Source organism: Panthera leo, chromosome E1, assembly GCF_018350215.1.
Source record: "Panthera leo isolate Ple1 chromosome E1, P.leo_Ple1_pat1.1, whole genome shotgun sequence".
In the NCBI taxonomy this organism is placed as follows: Eukaryota; Metazoa; Chordata; class Mammalia; order Carnivora; family Felidae; genus Panthera; species Panthera leo.
The window spans coordinates 23,757,285-23,781,172 of record NC_056692.1 but is presented as its reverse complement, the minus strand read 5'-3'; the positions used below and the strand labels follow the sequence as shown (position 1 = coordinate 23,781,172).

Sequence of the window (23,888 nt, the reverse complement as noted above, 5' to 3'; positions counted from 1 at the left end):
GTAATGCATCAGTATACATCAAGAGATAGATGCTGAATGCATTTAATCAAAAGATGTATCGTCTCTGGTGGGGCTCACTCTGGTGTTGTGTTTAATTTCTCCTGACATTTCACTCATCACAGAGCAGACAGCTTCTTCTGTTAGCTCCTAAGGAAAAGATGGTTTTTGTTTGTTTCTTTTTTTCTGACCAGGCTCATATAACAAGTAGAGGCTTGTGGAGTCTGAATAAGAGGTAGAAATGGAAGAACATATACCTCTCCAAGGACATATACAGCAAGGGCTATATCTCTTTAGCTGGCTCATGGCTATTCTGGGGGCCTTTATTCACTTGGCAGAAATCAGAGACCCCAAAACAGAGATGGCTATAGCTCCCCTTGAACAGACACATTTCCACAGTGTCTTACCTGACAAAATCTTCAAAAGTCCGAAAAGAGACCATTCCGCCCATCCGCTGACACGGTGGAGTGAATGAGTTGTCCAACAGCACATCGCTGACACTAGCTACGTGAGTCATGCCATAGTGGTTGAGGTTGGAGGAGAAGGACATTCTAAACAGTAATTCAATCAAGTGCATTAGACAAGGAAGTTAGGAGCAGGATTGGGAGAGTAACAATAGAGAAAAGGAGCAAGAGATACTCTGAGGTAGGGTCAGGTTGCAGAGCAGATTTGGTTTTTTACCCACTGTGGATAGGCCTGTCTTGATGGATTCACATTAACCCTCTCATTTCAATTTTACTCCACACAAGCTATTTTTAGCACCCCCAAATTTCTCCAAATAAAAATCTAAGGATAGTGAAGAACTATGTAGCAGTTTTAATACAAGGACGCCATGGCATGACTAATGAATGAATAGCACACAGGGGTTAAAAACCATCCTGCATCTTCCCCTTCCCTAAAACATTCCCTCTTTTAAAAGGAAGGAAGCAAGCCAAGTGGGCTGTAACTAGGCAACACTTAATCTACTGTAATTCCTAGAGAAAAAATGCCTTAAGTATTCACAGATAGATATATGCATGTACAACAACTAAGTCATTTGGAATGGTTTAGTAAATCATCACAGAAAGCATTTATCATACAGAAACAAGTCACAGTTTATAAAAGGAACTTTACTGAGGTATTTACTTCTTCCTTTACTGGGCTGATGGGGACAGCAGTTGTAAGGATTACAGCTCCTCCCTTTTTGAAAAAGAGACATTTTTCAACTCGAAATTGCAAAATTTCCTCTTTCATATTTAAACACTCCTATTCCAAAGTAAACATATCTTCACTAAAAGCCCTTAAGAAATCCTAGTAAGATGCAAAAGGGCAGAGCATGGGTCTCAAAGTATGCGTAAGCATGACAAACAGGTGTTAAATGGAGATGCTCCAAGAGAACTGTTTGTTCAAGCTAAAAACATAAGGAGTCTGTATATTCCTTGATGCACCTCAGCAGTATGTACTGAAAAGTAATACTGGGAAGTATTTCCAAATGCCCAATCAATCCGGACGGCCTGTTAGGAAAGACAAAGTAACCGATGCTTTTTAGGACTTGCCTGCCATGTTACCAGCATACTGATCAGAAACAAGTTCAGAACAAGGCAGGGGCGCCTAAACTTTGGGGAGCTGCTCAAAAGTCTCCTTGAAGTGCACCACCTGCAGTGTTGCAGGGGGAAGAGAGGCAGCAATGCAGACTAGAGATCTGCATACATACTGTACTCTATTCAAACTGTCATTATAAAAGGCAATGGAATTTTTCAGGGGACGGAGTGCTGGTCACACAGACTACAGAGACTGACACTCCAAGTTTTTATTCCTTGGCAAATGAGAACTGTGAAAAAGGCACTTCATCTTTTGACAGTACCAGAGAGTAGAAAGGCAGAGTGGGAGAGGAAACCATTGATACCATGAATGAAACAAACACATGAAACACGCATCAAGCAAGTCTTACACATGGTGCTCACTAGAAACTGGGATTCAGAGTTGTATGAACTTAGAAATGCTATCATCCTCTTTTCTAGGATCACCAAACATATTTATAAAGAAGCAAGTTTGTGAGGCATTATATCTTTTTCTACCTGCCTGGCATTAGACAGGAAAGATAAAAGGGTTCCAGATAACACTTAAAGGGAACTGCCGCTGAATAAGCTAACAGGCTGTGTTTGTGGCAAACATGGGGTTAAGTATCTTTTTCACTCTACTGAACCCCAGGGGAAATCCACTGTTCAGTTACCCCCACTACTATGCTCAGGGGCCAGGACATAGCTTTTCTGGCAGGCAGGAATGAACCAAGTCCACTCTCAAAGGGCAGACACAAAGACCAAACCAATGCACTCCCTTTTCTCTCCCCATCCAAACTGGACTCTGAAAGCTATAATCAGTTTTGATTACTTAATATTTAAAGGGAGAGGAACAAAACAAACATAAGTCTATGAATATTTCAATGTACAGAACTGATCATCTACGAAGAACTTGCCACCAACTTATTGCTTGCCGCTTTGGCGTTTTATAGATCCAATTCCAATCAGAACTGCTATCCTCTCAAACTTGCGTTGTGTTGCCTTGCTTGGCTCAGAAGCAGGTGGAATCAAAATTACCAAAATATCACATGTGTTATATATTGGCCTGGAAACTTCTTCACAGGGTTATATACATCAAAGACTTAAATACACTTTTCAAATGTTAATCTTGTAAGTCTGAAATAAAATTTGGTTTTCATATCATTGTAACATTTTAGAAAAGTAGCTAACAAACTGATAAAACATGAGATCAGCTATTTCTGCATTTGCATTCTGCTAAAAGGAGAAGCAAACTCAAGAAACTAAAAATTAAAAAATTAAGAACAATTTGCCAGGGGAGGAGTAACCTAAGGGTTTCTCCTCTGAGAGCCCCAAACTAGACAGAGAATGTAGCAAAAGATGTTTACAGCAAAGCTGAACAGCAGGCAGACAACTCCCCTATCATATACAGCTAGATGGGGGGCTTCTCCATACTGAGGCTTTCCAAGTGTTGCTTTTTGAACAGCTGAAGAAAAGCTGCAGACATGTTTTCCAAACAGAAAGAATAATTTAGTATGTCCAAAGGGGAGCTCAGGACTCCCTAGCAGAAGACAACATAACTTGTCAAATGTAGTGTTAATTTATTTCCCTGATTTCACTATTCTAAGTTACAAAAAATGTGCTTTTAATTGGAAAAGAAACTAAACATACGGTACCTGTTTAGCGTGGGGATGTTCCCTCTGTAATTAAACAACCACAGTTAGTTACTGATAGGTTAGTGAAAGCCATCATAAAAGAATTGTCAGAGCAGATACAGACTGGACATGAAGAGCTCCAGCCTGGCAGCTCTGGCATTCAGCAGACATAATTAAGTGCTCATTAACCTTCACACCCCAGGGTGCCTTGAAAGAGGCATACTTCTTGACCGACCTCACCAGAGCAACTGTTGCTGGAAAGGGTTGAAATGGATTACCATGGATTTTTAAAAATAAGTCTACTACAAAAAAATAATGCAGAGTGGTGATAAAACACAACCTCATGAAAATTAATTTAAGCTCTATGGACATGGCATATTATCTTAAGCTTCAACATGAAATGTCACTCTTGACAAGTCTTATAGAATCTTCTTTCTTATTCCTATTTTACTGAAAATTTAGTAAGGAAGTCCAAAGAAGTTGATTCCACAGCCCCTCCCACCTTAACTGCTTTCCTAGGATATGAGATGAACTTATAAACTCTCCTCCAAAGAAAAGTAGCCAGGAATCTAGGTTCCCAGCTATCTTTTGTAAGCCCTTTTAACTATGTCTTCCTCCCACAGACCAGGGAGGTGGCGAGGAGTGGTGGGGGTGTTGGAAAGGAGGGTATTCGGTACTATGGGAGCTTAAAAAACTGAAAATCATGCAGAAATGTAATGATAAATGATTCTGTAACTAGAGTGATATACTTTGTTAAAATTAAGTAACTTATACGTTTTAATGATTTTAGGGTAATAATGACTTTTTAAGAGTACTCCAAGTTCAAAAACTCCGGGACTCTCATAAATAAAACCACACCTAAATTTGGCTAGCCCTAGAATTTCCTGACCAAGTACTTGTCAAAACGATGAGAAAAAAGATTAGGGTAAGAATGGAAACTGCAAGGCAAGTTTCCTGCATTCTCTTTGGTCTTTGCCACCAATGCTTTTTTCTCCCCCCACTCCCTCCCCCCCCTTAATTTGATGTCAGTCATTTCCTCAACTGAAAAAAATAATAATAAAATAAAAAATCCTTATTTTCAATGTTAAAAGGGCAAAGTTATACTTACCACCCACAATTTAGGAGTACTGTAAGGGCATTGATTGGTTGATATCTTAACCTTCTAACATTCTTTTATCAGCATTTAATCATTGTTGGGGTTTTCTGGCACACACAGGACTTAATGGGCAGAACATTGTGGGTGGTGCTGATGATATGTGGGAAGGAGGAGAGAGGGAGGAAAATGATGCACTTTCCATGGCAGTGAAAGGAGCAGAATAGACTGAGCTGGCCATATAAATAAAATGCTGTGACATATCACTGCACACAAACTGTATACCTCATGTGATTTGTGAGTAGCAATGCTCTTTGCATCAAACCTGTATCACAGAGCTAATTCATAAGGCAGCAAGAGTAACCTCTGAGTGCAAAATCCTGCGCCTTTGCTGTTTGGGTCCTTTGAGCCTCTCATTCAGGGGAAGGGGTTTCTATTTACAAGAGATCCTTAGTTACCATGCACGTAGCCATCCTCAACCAGTAAAAAGTATGCACGGGTTCTAGAACAGAGGGAGTTGTAGCTAAGCAGAAAACTAACAGTAAACGCTAATGAGAATATAGGAATGTCTTTCTTTTAAGACGTCAAGGAATCTAAAGAAAGGAACTACCTGCACAGTCTCCTACCATGAACCTCAATTCAAAGAGAAGAATCCTACAACTGAAGCAATCTCAGGCTCCATCTATTCAGGTTTCTGGAATTTAGAAACCAGTATAATCTCTCTAAACTGTTAACCAATTTCTTAAACTAATAAAATGGTGCCACTGCTTCTGCAGCTACACTCTAATCCCTTAGGGAGTCTTCACAGAATGAGGGCCAAGTTTTTAGGAGAAAAGGGCCTGAAATGAAAAGAACATCACCAACCAAAAGCCAGCCCTTTTTCATCAGCAATTCTCAAGCTCTCATATGGAGCTCCCTGCTGCTTTGTTATAGGAACCATGCACCATCTACACAGTATGGGGTAAGAACAAAAACTCCCAGCACCTCCAGTTTTTAACAGAAGGGCCCCAACTCAATCATACAAGAGGTAAGTTTAGATACAGCTTATCCTCTTTGACAGAATAAGAATCTGTAGGGCTGTACATGAGATGAGCAGGGAAAGAAGGATAAACTCTATCACCAGGTAAACACTTAACCATGTCCATAATGATCATTTATATATTGTGTTACCCTTACACAAGGAATATTTGCTCAATTTAAGAATATGACCAGTGTGAGGTGCGCCTGGGTGGCTCAGTCGGTTGAGCGTCCAACTTCGGCTCAGGTCATGATCTCGCGGTTCGTGAGTTCGAGCCCCGCGTCGAGCTCTGTGCTGACAGCTCAGAGCCTGGAGCCTGCTTCGGATTCTGTGTCTCCCTCTCTCTCTGCCCCTTCCCCGCTCATGCTCTGCCTCTGTCTCTCAAAAATGAATAAACATTAAAAAAAAAATTAAAAAAAAAAAAAAAAAAAAAAGAATATGACCAGTGTGGGATACTGCACACTAATGTGATATACTAGAAAGTAGATCCATGGTCAACATAAAGATGAACAACCAAAGGAGAGACTGTATGTGAGTCAAATATGCTATTTATATAGCTTTTAATTAGATAAAATCTACCACATTTCACTGCATACTCATCATGCAAAAGCAGTCAAACTACTCAATCTCTGATAAGGCAGTCAACTACATTTTTCAAATACATAAATGGGACATGAATTCACTTTTCATTAGACATTTGCTGTTTAAGCTTTTGGAAACACTTATAATAAATCTTCATTCACAGTGTTTTGATAAATACTGGAATCATTTTCCTTCCAGCAGATTAGCTCCATTTTACAGATGTGATAACTGAGAAAGCAAAGGGAATATTTTCCAAGGACATTGTTTAATATACAATCATAAACCAAATTCTATACATTTTCTCACCTGTTCCTGAGGCTAGCATTACACTTCAATGTAGACTAAATTTAAAGAAGGACAAGAGAAATCCTTTGAATTCTGAGGTTCTTGGCATTAAGTCACCTCTGATTTTATTGATCTGCCTGCACAGAGTGGCTGGAGAGCCTGCTTCAATATGAATGCAAAGTCAGAGTTGCTGCCTGCTAGCTGAACCCTCTTTATTTAAGGAACACTGACTTCTCGGGCAGTCACAAGTTCTCTCAGCCTTTTACCAGCCCTTCCAGCTGAATTTCATTTTGCTTGATTCCAGCTAGCCCTACATAAATCTTTTATCATATAAAAATGCTCCCAATTCTTTTGCCTTCTAACTTGAAAAAAAAAAAAAGACCCTATATGAAAATGACGGGGATGCATGCAAACAAGCAGTGGTTACATCAAGCTGTGACTGAAAGCCAGTATAGGGCAAATCTTTTGAAGTAAGGCAGCAAAGCAGAATCAGAAGAGGTCGGCTGAATAACCTACTAGCAGTCGCTAACAGCACTACCATAGGAGAAAGAGCAATTTGGCTGGCTGTGACCAGTGGTGGTCTCCTTGTGTGACTATATTTCTGCAGGAGAATCCAAATCAAGAGGTGTAAAACACATCTGAACCATGTATTTCTACTTGGCATCTCCTGCACCACCTCCTTGCAGTTCAGATGCCCTGATTCCACTGTAGAGCTTTAGTTTACAATAAAATGATCATTGCTTCATTCATTTGCAGCTCCTTCAAAGCCCCTTCTTTGCTCTGCTGGAAGATTTTGCTCTTTTTGAAACAAGTATGCCAACAGAGCTGCAGCATATTACTGTTGCCTGCTGTATAATTAGCTACAAACCCACAGCACAAAACTACAGGGATTTACAGGTGCCCTGGATTCTGCTTTTCCTTCCCCCTGGAATCAGCTAGTCTTCTTTGACAAGAAGGGACCTTGGGCTACCCTAATGATATATTGAGAGTTTTAAACCCAGCTCTCCAATCTTACAAGTCTAGAGTGCCAAAATAACACAGCAGAGACTAGAAGCTGAGCCATGGATACAGGAAAGCACTTTGGTAAGCACTTAAACCTGCTGAGAATCTTCTCTTCTGCCAGATGCTTGCATCTTATCAGCAGACTACCCTGAATGAAGGAAGCAAGCACTGTAGGATTTTATTTATTTATAGCTCATTCTGGCCTGCTAACTACAACCAAGTGCTCCCACTGCTAAAAAAAATGCTACAAGTTGGATGACTTTTGAGCGTCTCAGTAAGATCCAAAGAACACTCTAATCTCTGGGTGTCAGAGATTATCAGAATTCTCAAGAATGGCAGCAGGCTACTCATTAGTCACATGGAAGGCTTCTGATTTCTAAACTTCCTCACAACCTTCTTTATAAGAAGAAGGCTCAGCAGACACCCACCAATAGCTAAACATTGAAGGTGCCAAGCAGCCTAAACCGAGTCATGACCAAAACATGTGCTTTCAGGGGAAAGAGAACACAGCCAACCTCTTCTGGATGTGAAACATAAGAAACAGAAAGTGCTTGAATTAAAACATTATAACAGAGAGGGCCAAGTTCAGAAGGAGCAAACAGCAGAGAAGGTGCAGTGCAACATGACTTAACTAAAGCATGAATTTCCATCTAAGAAATAGGTGGAAATAAACACCAATAGCTCCTCACCCATTTATATATGTACAGAAACATACAACAAAGTATACTTCTATCTCCTGCATCAATTTTGATGCTTATTTGAATCACAGATTAAAAGTTTAAAAAAAAAAAAAACAACAAAGTACGTTCACAAATGTGTATTACTTATGAAAATCATTTGGAGTTTTAAATTTCACACTCCCAGATTATCATAATATGCACAGCCACAGAGTTTATGGGATAATACTTTACATATGTTTGTATGAATATAGCTATATTTTAAAAGATCAAATACATAGACTGACTAAAGAACTTATTTGTTTACAGATTATTCTGACTTAATGTGCCCAAAGCTAAGTGAAATCCTAAATGTCAAATGATTCCATGAATTGTCAAAAGTAAAGACATTCAGAACAATGCCTTAGTTTAACAAGATTTTCCATCACCAGCACTAGAGAATGATAAACTAGGGTTTTGGAATGGGAAAAAAGACAAACACATACACACACACCCCTAGGGCTCTAAACCCTGACTCTCACTAGAGAAAGGAAGAGAAAAGGGAATGCTGAATGATCTAGTCTGAGCTCAAGGATCAATCCATGTAAAATACTGGCTGAATTCACTAAAGAGCTGGGCTGATGGAATCTCAGACAAGAGAAATAAATCCTGAGTCTAGATAATAATAAAATGTTCTTTTAGTGAAGACCAGCTGTCCTGATGATTCCTACACCAAGAGAATGACTGAAAAAACTCACTTGGTTGTGGAGGGGCAGAGAGAGAGGATCTCAAATAGGCTCCACACTGTCAGTGGGAGCCCAATGCAGGGCTTGAACTCAAGACCCATGAGGATCATGACACCTGAGCCAAAATCAAGAATTGGACGCTTAATGAACTCAGCCACCCAAGCTCCCCAAAAATAAAATCTTTAAAAAAAAACCAACACAACAAAATCCCCTCCCCTCAAAAAAATTCTCATACGATAAGAAATAGCCTTTTTATTTTTATTTTATTTTTTTGAGAGAGAGCGAGTGAGCGAGCACACAGAGGAAGGGGGAGAAGGGTAGAGGGAGAGGGGGAGGGAGAGAGAGAGAGAGAGAGAGAGAGAGAATCTTAAGCAGGCTCCAACTCTCAGTGCAGAGTCTGACATGGGGCTAGATCCCAGGACTTTGGAATCACAACCTGAGCCAAAATCAAGAGTCCGACCCTTAACCAACTGAACCACCCAGGCGCCCTGGAAATGGCCTTTAAATCTCAGAAGAAACACACCCACACCCACACACCACATATATAGGTTTCCTATTATGCTTAAGTCAAGAAAATCTCTGCAGTTTCTGTTCAAGTAAAGGGAATTTAAGAAGAAAAGGGTATATCTATACCAGAAGCTTCTCTGGGTGAAGCTCTAATAACTGGATCCTCTGGTGAGTAAGACCTACAGATGTCAAATAAAATTGCAACTACAGCTCCCAGAAAAAACTTGGAAGTCTTGGGTACAAGATCAAGAAGATAACACACTTGAAAGATTTTTTTTAATGTTTGTTTGTTTATTTTGAGAGAGAGACAGGAGTGTAAGCAGGGGAGGGGCAGAGAGAGAAGGAGACACAGAATCCGAAGCAGGCTCCAGGCTCTGAGCCGTCAGCCCAGAGCCCAATGCGAAGCTCGAACCCACGAACTCTGAGATCATGACCTGAGTGGAAGTTGGACGCTCAACTAAGTCACCCAGGCTCTCCAAGCAGATAACATACCTTACCTTGACTGAAGCCTACTTAGCAGGAAGGATGATTCAGAAAGTCATAGAGATTAGAAAGAAACTGTTCAGTCATCTCCTTTTTTAAAAAATATTTACTTATTTAGTTATTAAATGTTTATTTATTTTTGAGAGAGAGAGAACGAGCGAGCACGAGCAGGAGAGGGGCAGAAAGAGAGGGAGAGAACACCAAGCGAGCTCCGCACTGATGGCTGATAGCACAGAGCCTGATGTGGGCTCGAACTCACGAATTGTGAGATCATGACCTGAGCTGAAATCAAGAGTTGGACACTTAATCGACTTAGCTACCCAGATGCCCCTCGTTTTTTTGTTTTTTTTTTTTAATATTGAGAGGAATAACTGTCCAATTATACTGAAACATAGAGTGTCAAGCAAAATTTCAGTCAATCAAAATGAATAAGCCCAAAGTCAACAATAATACATGGTATACTTAAATATCTGTTAAGAGGATAGATCTCATATTAAGTGTTCCTTCCACAATCAAGTAAGTTCTAGAAGTATTTGAAATGTCTAGCAATACAAAGGCCCATGATGAATTTAAACAAAAAATAAAAAGGACCAAACATGGTGGCCATATACTACCTGTTCAAACGGTGTCTTCTCCCTTCTTAGAGGCTGCTCTTTTCATTGGAATTTGTGTTTTACCTACTGCTCTAAAAATCAAAATATGTACCAATGGGATAGATCTTCAATTCAAACAGTATCTAAGGTGTTTTTGAGAAAAAATACTTTGCTTCTGTCAGTTTGCAGACAGCCATGTTTCTTTCATCCCAACTCATGAGGGCTAAATCACTAGTCAAAAATAAATTGCAAGAATGGAATTTCACCAGGTGACCCCATATGCAACAAGAGACTGTGGTCTTGCTTTGATAACATAGCTTAGGAAGATACTCACTTCTAAGGATTGCTGGACAAAGTTAATCTACTTCAAATGAATGCCTAGCTAGGAATGTGAAAAACAAGCACCAGGAAAGAAAATGCAAAAACTGGTTTAAGAATAGATCTGTTTTCTCCCCCAAGAATTTTTGGTTTGTTAACCCCAGGTGGTAAAAATATTGTAAATTCTGTTTTACATTGATAAGTGAAATATGTATATTCATATGCCTGTTCTCTGTCCTCACTGAATAATTTTTAAAAACTATTTCTTTACATGTTTATTTATTTATTTTAGGGAGAGAGCAAGCAAGCAGGGGAGGGGCAGAGAATCTTAAGCAGGTTCCATTTTCACCATGGAGACCCGACACGGGGCTCGATCTCACAATGGTGAGATCATGACATGAGCTGAAATCAAGAGTCGGGTGTTTAACCGACTGAGCCACCCAAGGTGCCCCTCATTGAGTAATTTTTAAAGTATGCATAAAATATTGTAGTAGGGGCGCCTGGGTGGCTCAGTCGGTTGAGCGTCCAGCTTTGGCTCAGGTCATGATCTCAAGGTTCGTGAGTTCGAGCCCCGTGTTGGGCTCTGTGCTGACAGCCCAGAGCCTGGATTCTGCTTTGGATTCTGTGTCTCCCTCTCTCTCTGCCCGTCCCCCCGTTCACACTCTGTCTCTCTCAAAAATGAATAAATGTTAAAAAAAATTTTTTTTAATATTGTAGAATATCTATCTACACTATCAGATGTGGATAATTTCTATAACTAGTAAGAACAAGAAATTTTTTTTTTTAATCCATCCTAGGGGTACTACCATTAACATAAAATAAAGAGGGCTCAGTGTGACTGTCCTAATTAATTTTTAGTCTAGAGCTGAGCTGCCCATGTGGCTAGGAAGTGCTTGAAATAGGGCTAATCTGTATTGAGACATGCTGTAAATGTAAAACACATTCTAAATTTCAAAGACCAAGTATGAAAAATGAAAAATATCTCATGAATAATTTTTTATTACATATTGAAATGGTATTTTGGATATGATGGGGTAAAGAAATTGTGCAAGGTAATTTTATCTGTTTCTTATTGCCCTTTTAAACGTGGCCAACAAAAAAACTTACATATGTGGCTTGCATTGTATTTCTACTGGACAGTGCTGGTCTAAGTAGCAGTGATTCTTAACTGCAGGTGCTCATCAGAATTATCGTAGGAGCTTTTTCAAAAAGTGGTCCCCTGGAGCCTGGTTCAAAATAAAGCAGAATCTTGATAGTCAGTATTTCAAAAATATTTCCTAGGGCGCCTGGGTGGCTCAGTCGGTTGAGTGTCCAACTTTGGCTCAGGTCATGATCTCACAGTTTGTGGGTTCAAGCCTGGCATCAGGCTCTGTGCTGACAGCTCGGAGCCTGGAGCCTGCTTCAGATTCTGTGTCTCCCTCTCTCTCTCTTCCCCTCCCCTGTTTGTCTCTCTCCCTCTCTCTCTCTCTCAAAAATAAATAATAAACATTAAAAAAATAAATAAATAATTCTGAGACTCATTAATTTAGAGGTTACGGGACATTGTGTCCTTGAGCTTTACAAGCTTGGGAGTGGAAGTAACACTGGTAGACTGTCTCCTGTAACTTATTTCTGTGGAATAAGAACCAATATGCTCATTGCCTGCTTGTTGAAAACAATAAGGATAGGAAAGAATAATAGTACTAAAGCTGGAAAAAAAAGTTGGAACTTGCCTCAAAACTAGTTAAAATTAAGAGACCCTGGAATTCTTTTATGAGATGAATAGGCCTATTATATAATAAAGAATTTGACAAGCCTTTGTCCCTGGTTCCTGGGAGAGAAATTCTAAGTCCTTGGAATTTCTCAAAAGAAACAGAAGTATCTTCATTATTCACGAGCCCCTTGGATTACATCTGAGTTTATGCTAAGAGATGTGATAACTCAAGATAGCGGTTGCTCACTAGAAAGACCAACCTTATGATTAGAGGGTTGGAGGCTTTGAGGCAGCTGGACTTCTGGGGAGGGGAAAGAGGTTAGAGATTGAGTTTAACTGCGGTCTGTGATTTGATCAATCATGCCACTGTAATGAAATCCTGATAAAAACTCAGGACACTGAAGCTCAATGGAACTTTGTGGTTGGTGAACACACTGATAATGCTAGGAGGATGAGTATCTGATTCCAAAGGGAAAGAATGGGAAAGCCCTGTATTCAGGACACACCCAGACTTTACTCATCTGGCTGGTCCTGATCGGTGTCCTTTATAATAAAACTGTATTAATAAGTATAGTGCTTTCTGATTTTTGTAAGTTGTTCTAGTGAATTATTAAACTGGACAGGATGGTGGGAACCCCAAATTTGTAGCCAATTGGTCAGAAGTACAGGTGGCCTGGGTGCCCCACTTGTGGCCCCATCTAAAGCAGAGACAGTTTTGCAAAGGACCAAGCCCTTAACTTGTATTATGTGATCTAACACAAGGTGGTTAGTGTCAGAATTCAATGTCAGTACACCAGTTGGTGTCAGAATAAGGTCATACCTTCAAACTGTAACAAAAACATTTGTAAGAAAATATAAAATCTTATAAAACTAAATTCAAGTAGCAAATCTATGATATGTGAAAAGGCTGTACTCTAAAATTGAGTATATCGTTCTGTGATTAAATCTGATGGCACATTTTATACTCCGAAACTAACAAAAGGACTTTACATCTAACAAGGCATTGGAGCAATGTTAACATTTTTCTGGTTTTCACAAAGATTATTTTTACCTTTCCTCCTTTACTTGTCCTTACCTGCACCTTTCCATCACTGCTGCTGCTGCTGCTACTAACCCAACAGTTTATAATTTTATATACACATAACCAAAGAAGATTTGAGACAGAAAACAGGATCACAGTTCTGTTCAAGTCTGGTCTTTGGCTATTGGGATGTATAAACCTCAGATGTCGGGAGGGGCAAATAACCATGTTTTGAAGCCATAACAGGAATAACCAAGACTCATACCCTTGAGATGGAAAGGTGAATAAGATTTCTTAACAAACAGTTAAGAAGCATTTCTCTCATTTTCCAGTCTATTTTCCTTCACCAAACTGGACACGTATCCTCAAATAACAAAGTAGGACAGGGAGAGCAATTCAAAAAGACAAGGGGAGCAATGAGGAGGGAAGGAAATCCGAAGCAGCTCTGCAGCCTGACTACAAATCACTGCCCACAGGGAAGAGGCAGTAGAAAGCAGGAAGAAAAGGAGAATGTCCTGAGAATTACAAAGAGCATTAAGTATAGCATGTAGTTCTCTACAATTATTCAAGGAATGCGGGAGAAGAAAGAAGACCGAGTGCTGAGCCCATGTGTGCTGTGAGGACCTCGCCGCTCACTGAAGGACAACCATTCGTTTCTAGAAAATGAGATTCTGAAATCCATGGAGGCAAAAATGTACCGAGAGATGCCTGCTAAATCAAGGATATATGCTTTTCTCTGCCAGCCATAAGGTATTTTTGAGGTAGAGATGTGAAAGGATCTTCTGAGACAAAGAAGAGAAGTACTTTTTCTGAAGATGTGTCCGCTCATCTGCTGACCTCTGCTGGATCAACAGTGGCATCCAGTGGCCAAAAGTCTCAGCACAGACTTCTTTGTCTCTAGGAAGGGTTTCTATTGCTTTGGGTGAAGTGGCAATTCAGAAACAAAACCATTTCTGTTGTCTATAACTAAGGATCCCCAAAGACACAGTACTTTGTAATACAAAGTGAAGAACCAAAGGCCATAAAGAAGAAATGGAGGGGGGCAACTTAAGATTAGCTGTGGTATTTATATTTCCTGTGGTATTACTAAAATGAATGAAAATACAGGAGGGGATGAACATATCTGTGGGTGGGAGTAGGTAGGTTTTCACTGCGTCAGAATACTTTAAAAATAAATCGGTATACAACATATTTTTATTTTAAAACGAAAGCAAAACTGCAACAAATTTCCATATGCACATTTTATTTCTTAAAGGACTTAGGAAAGAAAAAAATAATGGAAATAGCCTGGTTTAATTAAACAGTTTATTCAAATTTCAGTTTGTACCTGAAGCGTGATTTTTAAAAACTGATTTGATTTTCAGCTGCTAAATTCAGATGTCTGTTTTTAGGGAGAGAGCAAAATTGGCTTAGGTATAGCCTTAATGTACAGCAAATATATAGAAAGGAAAAACATTCCACCCAAGATATTTTCATGTTCCAACTGCTTGACTTAAACTGCTAAAAAAGCGATTTTCTGGCAAAGTTCCAGTAAGTAAAATGCCAGTAAATTATGACTTAAAAAAAAGAAAGAAAAGAACTATGTTTCCTCAGTGACATAATACAAGCAAACATGAATGATGGAGTAATCTTAAAATTTTTATCTTACTTAGATTATATTTCATCTCTCCAGGCCAAAGAGAAGAAAAAAAAAGTGCGGGGCGCCTGGGTGGCGCAGTCGGTTAAGCGTCCGACTTCAGCCAGGTCACGATCTCGCGGTCCGTGAGTTCGAGCCCCGTGTCAGGCTCTGGGCTGATGGCTCGGAGCCTGGAGCCTGTTTCCGATTCTGTGTCTCCCTCTCTCTCTGCCCCTCCCCCGTTCATGCTCTGTCTCTCTCTGTCCCAAAAATAAATAATAAAAAACGTTGAAAAAAAAAATTAAAAAAAAAAAAAAGAAAAGAAAAAAAAAGTGGGTACCAAGAGGCTCTTCTCTCACGATTTAAATCTGTTCATTTTTGGGGCGCCTAGGTGGCTCAGTCCATTAGGCATCTGACTCTTGATTTTGGCTCAGGTCATGATCTCACGGTTCATGGGATCAAGCCCCATGTGGGACTTTACGCTAACAGCACAGAGCCTGCCTGGGATTCTCTCTCTCCCTCTCTGCCCCTTCCCTGCTTGCACACATGTGCATGCACTCTCTCACTAAAAATAAATGAATAAATAAATTTGTTCATTCTCTGCTCTATATTTCTAGTCAAAACCAAAAACCCATGGAACTGTCACATACATTACTCTCAACTCTCATGATAGATCTGGCTGGCTCAGATGCACATCCCAGCTCAAACTCACCTGTTTGGATGCGATGTGGGCAGCATGAACTGGAATTCCACCACGCAGGTATTGTCCTTAAGCTGGCGATGTTGGACGCTGTTAAGTTCATAGGCAATGTAAGCCCTTCGAACATAAACCTGGTTAAAAAGTAACCCTCAGTAAATACACTCCTTCAAAAACAGAAACTAAAAGATGGTTAGCCAGGAAAAAGATAGTCTTGAGAAGAGGGATGCAATGTAGAAGGAGGCTCTGTACATAAATAACTTGCTTTAATTAATAAAGCTGCAGTCTTAGGGCACCTGGGTGGCTCAGTTGGTTGAGCGTCCGACTTTGGGTCACATCATGATCTCACAGCTCGTGGGTTCGAGCCCCACATCAGGCTCTGTGCTGACCACTCAGAGCCTGGAGCCTGTTTCGGATTCTGTGTTTCCGTCTCTCTCTGCTCCTGCCCCGCTTGCAATCTGTCTCTCTCTCTCTCTCTCAAAAATGAAAACATTAAAAAAAAAAATTTTTTTTAAGTTGCAGTCTTAAAACTACACCCATGACTATAAATGAAAATAAAATTAACCTGCCTCTGCTGGACACCTCTGGCTGGGCCATAAACCTTTCACGTGAACCCAAACTTAGGGAGAAGGTTTGATCATTAGTAAAAGAAAGCATTATTTCAGTAGAAGGTAAAATCAAGCAGTGAGAAAAATGAGAGGTACTGATCTGAGCCACCTGAGGAGTGAAGGCAGAAGATAGAAACAATTGTTGTACAGTTCAACTCATTTACTATCTTGTATCTCTTCGTTTTGTTGTCCCACTACTCCAAATTATTTTAGATTATTTATAACCCGCCAAACCCTAGGCAAAAGCAGTAAGGCATAATTTGACATAACATCTCAAACACACTAACCTGACTCAAGAGTTAAAGAAATAGCAACAGGTTACATCACAGCAAAAACCGTTAAGTGTGACCTTGTGCACTTCACAGCCAATTTGCCATGCACATAAAATGCTACATGTGATTCTATCATCATGTGAGGTATATAAGGAGATTTCTCATTAAATGACACGGAAGCACTTTAAGATATTTAGATATTTTTAAAATTTGGTATTTACTGAGTAGGATACATTACATTCCATCCACAGACTACAAATAAAAAATAAGCCAAAGGAGCTTGCAACAGACTGCAGTGATGTCATATTACATAAAATCATCTAGAACACTCTTCTTCCATCTTCAAAAAACATCTATCTGGCAATTTATAGCCATTATTCAGGGCCTGCAATTTTTGTGCTTAATGAGGTAGTGTGCTGGAAACAGAAAAGTCTTTGAGCCAGATTGACCTGGGTTCAAATGCAAACCCTTCCAATTATTATCTACATAAATGTGGACCAGTCACAGTCAACCTCTCAGGAGTCTCACTTTCCTTTTGCTTCATGAAGTAATTGTAGGGTTAAATGAGAAAAGCAGTAAAGCAACTAAAACACAGTCGTTATATGTTATTACTTTCTTTCTCATGACAAAATATTTCAATAGAGTTGCTTAAAAATTCAGAATATAACTAAAAATCCATTTTATTTGGCCCAAATCACAAAATGGTACATGTTCTGGTCAGCCACATATTTTTTCATTTATTATTTTATATGGAATCCTAATTTATTCTGAAATGAGAGAATTCAAATACTTGGAAAGTAGAGACTATTGAAAAATGCTGGCATCTATTTTCCTATGATTGGAGAAGTGGTGATTAGTTCAGCTGAAAACACCTGAGTAAAGCAAGCATTTGTTTCAAAGGAAAAGAAGACTCCACTCTTTAGCACCAACCTTAAGGCCAAAGAAAAAGGACTGATACATTAGCCAAGTGGACAGAAGAGATCAGCTAGAAACCAAGAAAAAGGTGATATCACAATACTTTCAAAACTTACCTCCAGAGCTGCCATCCTCACTACCTGGTTGCTGTGATAGAAGAAGTTTGGTAGGACATCAAAAATAGATGTTTCAGACAAGATGAGTTTCTGGAAGGTACAGAGACAAGTTTAAGCCATTACATCCAAAAGGGAACAATTTCAGTGGACAATATTTAGCATTTTGAAACAGATAGAGTAACCCAACAATTCTGTCTAGGAATGGCCTGTATAAACTCACCTTCTTTGTGCCCCAGCTTCCTCAGCTACAAAATGGGGGCGGGGGGGTGGGGGGGTGGGGAATGACACCTATCCTCATGGGTCTGTTGCGAGCATTAGAAGAATGAAAATATGTAAAATTCTTAGAATAATATAGTAACGCATCATATGCTAATATTAGTGCTAAAGACCATAATTAACAGCCTTCCTGACATATATCTGTACTCAACTTCTTAAATACTGTCTCAATCCTCCGCTATGGTAAGCCACAGATTTGGACCCCAGTTGAAACCCTATATTTCAACTATTAACCAAATAAACAGAAATATCCTTTCCCCTTTTCTAGGTTCCCTGGAAGGAAATCTGACAGAAAGCCTGAAGATTCCCTTGGCTAGATAGAACAATATTACTCTTATTTACAGGTAGAAAAACAAAGTCATTCCTGAGAAAATGGTTCTGTCTAAAAAGTAATAGTCAAGGTCCTTTCAATTAGTAGTAAAATTAGCCAACACTCTTTATAAAACTGGTTCTGTATAAAGCTTAACAGTAAGCATTATAAAAACTTAAATGACTTAAGGGGCTTTGTCTCTAGAAGACTAACAACTACCTGTTTATACATCTGATTCAAATACCAGACATCAACTAGTGCTACCACTTAATTCTAGCCTAGAATACTTTCTAGATAAAAAGTACAAGAGGTAGAGACTTCATTTTTAAGCTAAATCACAATTATAATAGCATTTTTATGAAAAAAACAACATTAAGTATAAATCATTTTATAAAGTCAAGGCATGAAACTTCATTTCAGATTGATTAATTGAACCAGGCTTAGGAATAAAGTAGACAAGAATGCACAGTGGTAGAAAAGGGCTTTATGTATACCTGCAGGTTCTCAATGCAAAACTGATGTCCATACATGTCAATAGCTGAAAGGAAGATAGACTCTACTTGGTTATGGCGAAGCTCATATGATGGCAAATGGGAGGCAATAAGAACCTAGAGTGAGAGCAAAATAAGAGGCATAAGTTCCTGAGGGAGTGATTATTCTAGCCTCCTATTAGGCAGCTCTGATACAAAAGCAATAAATATAAATCTGTAAGTGCAGGCATCAAAGATAAAACAGAGACCAAGTAAAGCAACTTCTAGGTCCTGTAACATACAGCCAATGCTACCAATACTGCATCTCAGTTGACTCTCACCATGATTTGCGTTGTGGGCAATTTCCCACAGGGGGGCAGGGGGAAAGCAGAGAAAACAGCTTCAATCAAGCTCCCTCAGTGCATGTGATTTACCATTGCAAAGCCTCTAGTCCTGGGGACTGCATGACTAGCTGTTAATTGGGAATCAGGTCTGGCAGGGAGCAGCTGTGGGGAAGGTGGATGTCACAGAGCAGGGCTTTTGCAACTCTGAAGTAGAAACAAAGACTAGGAAAAGATGCTCTGACAGCCCCAAGTACTCAATATCAACAAGGAGGTATCGGGATGTAACACCAATGCATGTGAGGGGCAGAGAGAGTGAAAGCAGTGTCACAAACAAACAGGGACACGGTAGGAACTGAATACTCTCAGCAGGTCACTGAGAGGTTCAATAACTTTGAGCAGTTCAGTGACATGGATACAATTGTAGAGAAAGCAGAAAGTCACTGAACAGCTTCAAATGCTGCTTCCTTGTCAATGCCCCGTGCACTGAAACACAAAGGGAGCGCCACTTCTTGGCTTCCCTGCTGAAACCTTTTGGAATGGAAATGAAGACTACAGGGTGAAACTAACTGGACTTCTCTGGGGTTGTTCTGATTGCTAGCACCTAAGATCCACTGCATTATCTTTCTGCTTTCCACACTTAATTTTTTCCTACACGCTTAAAAAAAAGTTTTCACTTGCTTCTAAGCTCCCTTTGGGAAGTGAAAAATATTGAGTTTATTGCCATCCCTTAGTTTCCTTTTCCCCACATAACCCTGGTTTACTATCACAAGGTGATTAGGAAAGTCAGGGAATCGTAAGAGAATTTTATCAGGGGGAAAAGACTTCTATTTTAAACAGACTCAACATTAATGTTTTCCTTTCTCTTTAAAAAAAACATACTACGTGGGGCACTTGCATTAAACATCCAACTTTGGCCCAGGTCATGATCTCACAGCTTGTGAGTTCGAGCCCCCACATCCGGCTCTGTGCTGACAGCTCAGAGCCTGGAGCCTGCTTCTGATTCTGTGTCTTCCTCTCTCTGCCTGTTCTGCTCATGCTCTGCCCACCCCCTTTCTCTCAAAAACAGAAACAAACATTAAAAAAAAAAAGACAATCTGTTAAAACTACAAATTCTCTCTCTGAAAAATAAATAAATAAACATTAAAAAAAAAAAAAAAAAAAGACATACTACGTGAAAACATTTGTTTTGAGGGCCGTGAGAAGATGTACATAGAAAACTGTATGATCTGTGTCAGGAGATTGAATAAAAAACTCATTGTATGAAAACCATTTCTCCTTCAAGATAATCAACACATGTCCTTACCTGGCGTGCTCGAAGTGCCACTTTGGCATTGGTGGTCTTACTGAGTTGAGTTAGCTCTGTGAGAATATTCAGCAGCTCATCAGTGAGAGTAGGGTCCCGACCACACAACTGATCCTAATTGTTAATGTGAAAAAATATATATACATCCACATTAAAAAGAACTGTGGATAGAAATTTGAAATGGGAAAAGGGACTAAAAAGAAAGCAAACAGAGCTGGATTAATAAGAAAATGCAAACCTCCTATTATTTGTATCCCAAACAATGTGTACAGAAGACCCAAGAAGAAGCCACTGCTGAGAAGCCCAAATTCCTCAGGCATTCAGATTCAAAGTTCCTAGTGAATTTCTTTATTAACATTATACTTTTAACATGCAGAAGAAATCATCAGGGACCATTAAAAGGGGACAAGGAATTCTGAGTAAAAAACAACAGATGATGCCTCCAACTTTTAAGAGGTTTTAAATAATATAGGGACTGAGTCAGGCTTTCCTGTTCCCTCTCCCACTTTTGGAAAGAAGGCAGAATAAGGCAAAAGGAACCACTCCTGGTGGTTTTCATTCCAAACACCAAATGTTCAACATCCCAGGAGGGTGCAAAACAGAAACACAAGAGCAAATTATTCATTTATGAACACACACTATATAAAAACACTATCTCATATGTTGACAATTCTATTCCTGAAATCATTTATCCTCTTGCTGTACCAAGAATCATTCCATGATAACTAAACATGGTGAATCCTTAGATGGAGTAGAGGAAAAAACCAAGCTACTATTATACAATCCATGGGTTTATTCAATTGGGTCCTTCCTTTTCTAAAAATTAAAATTAGTTAAGAAAAAAAATCTCTATCATATTTTAAGAAAAATACTTCTTCTCCAGTGGAGTATTAGTTCATTCCCTAAATTCATCCATTATCCATGTAATTTTCATCTAAGCTGAAAAAACTGCAAATGTGGATTTTATAAATAGCTGTCCTTTTTTTTTTTTTTGAAACGTACAGAGTTATTTATAGAGATTCTAAATACTAGGGGCGCTTGGGTGGTTCAGTTGGTTAAGCGTCCAACTTCGGCTCAGGTCACGATCTCATGGCTCGTGAGTTCAAGCCCTGCATCGGGCTCTCTGCTGTCAGCGCGGAGCCCACTTCGGATCCCTCCCCGGCTCTCTCTCTTCTCAAAAAAAATAAACATTAAAAAAAAAAATTCTTAAACAATACCACATAAAATATATACCTTTAGGCATAGTTCCCTCTACTTTGAGTTTGAAATAATTGCTTTTATATTGTAGTGAGTTTTTATTCTCCCTCTACTATAAATAGGACATGACAGATGACCAGATCCCAAAAGGCTTCCTGTTGCTGCCTTTTAATTTTCTTCCTTACCTTGATTATCGGCCTTTTTCCTGAAAAGCCTCCATTTCATATTTAACTTTCTTCATCTCAAAGGATACTCTTTGTGGTCCCTTTACCACAACAGTATAAACAAAAGCTTGAGACTTTCAGCTTTTGGGGCAGATAGGCATTTCCCAAAACACCTCTTCTACAACCCCTACTGCCTTCCACACCACAGGGTAAACGGTTTGGGAGTACTCAGCACCACTATGCTGGGAAGAAGGCTTCTCAAACATTTTAAAGCAGGAAATACCTCCTGGTCTCCAATCCACCCACCAGAGGTCTGCTCCAAATATCCAGAGTCATAAAACACACGATGGGATTTATAGTTAAGGAAGTGCAAGTACTGTTTTCACATGCTGAACACAGTAAATTCACTAATCTGAGGGGGAAGATTCACCTGTTTGGCACACAGAAGTCACTGATCTGAGTGAGGAGGAGAAAGTGGCCTATCAAGTGACTATAAATCCAGGGTTCGGTTGAGCATGTGGTCATAGACCAGAGGGCCTGTTCAACCTACCCTAGGTATTAAGAGAAAAAAGGAGGGAGAAAATGCAACTAAGCTACATCTTTTGTTGAGATCTAAGGAGCGAAATAGAATTTCAAGGAAATGTATAAAATCACCAGGGACAAGACCACAGGAAGACAGAAGAACAGACAGATCACAGTGAATAAGGAAACCAAGATAAGGTTTTTCTATTAAATCCCTCTTTTCCTAATGTTCCTAATAGAGAAAAACATTCCTTTCTGAGGTACTTCCTCCACCCATCAGAATGTCCCATTGAAAGATCTAAAAACCTAACAGGTGTCCTGAGAAGTAAAACTCAGCTACTCTGCAAAAGTCCAGACTAAAGTCTCAACATCTAACAACCAAAACCAACATAACAAAATAAGAACACTAGCTACCTACTTGTATCAGACATGACAGCTTTGGAATGTTTTCCCTTGAAAGGAAATCCAGGTTTACCTCTTGGGATTAAATTAAAATAAAGAAATAAAAATGGAGCTATCTTCTTGCCTAACTATAGATCATGTTCTAATTTAAAACAATACATAGGGGCGCCTGGGTGGCTCAGTCGGTTGAGCAGCCGACTTCGGCTCAGGCCATGATCTCGCGGTCCGTGAGTTCGAGCCCCGCGTCAGGCTCTGTGCTGACAGCTCAGAGCCTCAAGCCTGTTTCAGATTCTGTGTCTCCCTCTCTCTGACCCTCCCCCGTTCATGCTCTGTCTCTCTCTGTCTCAAAAATAAATAAATGTTAAAAAAAATTAAAAAACAAACAAACAAACAAACAAAAAACAATACATAAAACCACTTTTTAAAAAACCATTTTTTTTCCCTTTATCTTTCCACTATGAGAGAAAAGGAGGGAGAAAAGAGGTAGGGAAAAGGAAACAGTATCTGAAAGAAAAGGGAACTATGGAGACTTAAAACAATAATCGGGAAATAATTATTCATTCATAATCACCAAGCGACAACCTTTTTCTGGGCTCCTTGTGATAAAGTACAGAAACCAGGCCTTTCTGGGATGTGAAGTAGCAAATATAGTATCAATAAACTACTACATCCATTAGTTTATCCTAACTTGGATATTTTCCATTCAAATATTATTTTGCCCATTGTCATCATGAGCACTTAGAAAAAGATTGGCAGGGGCGCCTGGGTGGCTCAGTCAGTTAAGTGTCTGACTTCGGCTCAGGTCATGGTCTCGCATTTTGTGGGTTCAAGCCCCGCATTGGGCTCAGCGCTGACAGTGCAGAGCCTGTTTGGGATACTCACTACCTCTCTCTGCCCCTTCACCATTCGCTCTTTCTCAAAATAAATAAACTTAAAAAAATTTTTTTAAACAAGAAAAAGATTGGCAATAGAAAATTAAATGTAGAGTAACCTTCTCATCCCTTTCTTGTCCTTGGTCTGGACAAGAAAGACCAGGTATGTTCAGGTCCTAAAAGAAACCACCAGACACTGAAGACAATTCTACCTATCAGAACCAACAATCCGAAGATACAAACATCCAAAAGGAAGTTTATGGCCCTCTAGACTAGAAGCAGGCTTCCTTTGGGAGGCCCAACATCACCATCTAATTCTGGTGAACATTTTATAACAATGACATTAAATGGTAACTCAGTCAGCAGATGTGTTTCCTCAATATAAAGAGGTTTTTTTAAAGAGCCTACCTGCTGAGTCTGGGATTACAGGTTACTTGCATAAATCTGCAGGCCAAAGTGAAAATAATTATTCAGTAATGGTTAAGATTGGTATCACACATTTATTTCTTGTATTTATTCTTAACCTGGATGGTGGCTAACCGCAGGGAATATTTCTGATGTACAGAAATATAACAAATGTGCTTAAGTGTCAAAACCATAACCAAAGTTATGCAGCTGACTGCCAGAAGAGCCCAAAAT

General features: G+C 39.5%; 1 protein-coding gene across 8 annotated transcripts in view; it reads right to left on the bottom strand.

Moving 5' to 3' along the window:
* ACACA (acetyl-CoA carboxylase alpha) overlaps positions 1-23,888 on the bottom strand; it is a 277,010-nt gene that overhangs the window by 120,095 nt on the left and 133,027 nt on the right. For 7 of the 8 annotated variants that reach the window (XM_042917229.1, XM_042917232.1, XM_042917230.1 and 4 more), the window contains 6 exons: positions 20,093-20,206; positions 18,470-18,583; positions 17,390-17,479; positions 15,494-15,612; positions 3,191-3,214; positions 405-548 (listed from right to left, as the gene is read on the bottom strand). In XM_042917229.1, the coding sequence (XP_042773163.1) occupies positions 405-548; positions 3,191-3,214; positions 15,494-15,612; positions 17,390-17,479; positions 18,470-18,583; positions 20,093-20,206 (605 nt within the window). The remainder of the gene's footprint in view (positions 1-404; positions 549-3,190; positions 3,215-15,493; positions 15,613-17,389; positions 17,480-18,469; positions 18,584-20,092; positions 20,207-23,888) is intronic. The other variant, XM_042917228.1, reaches the window with a different exon arrangement.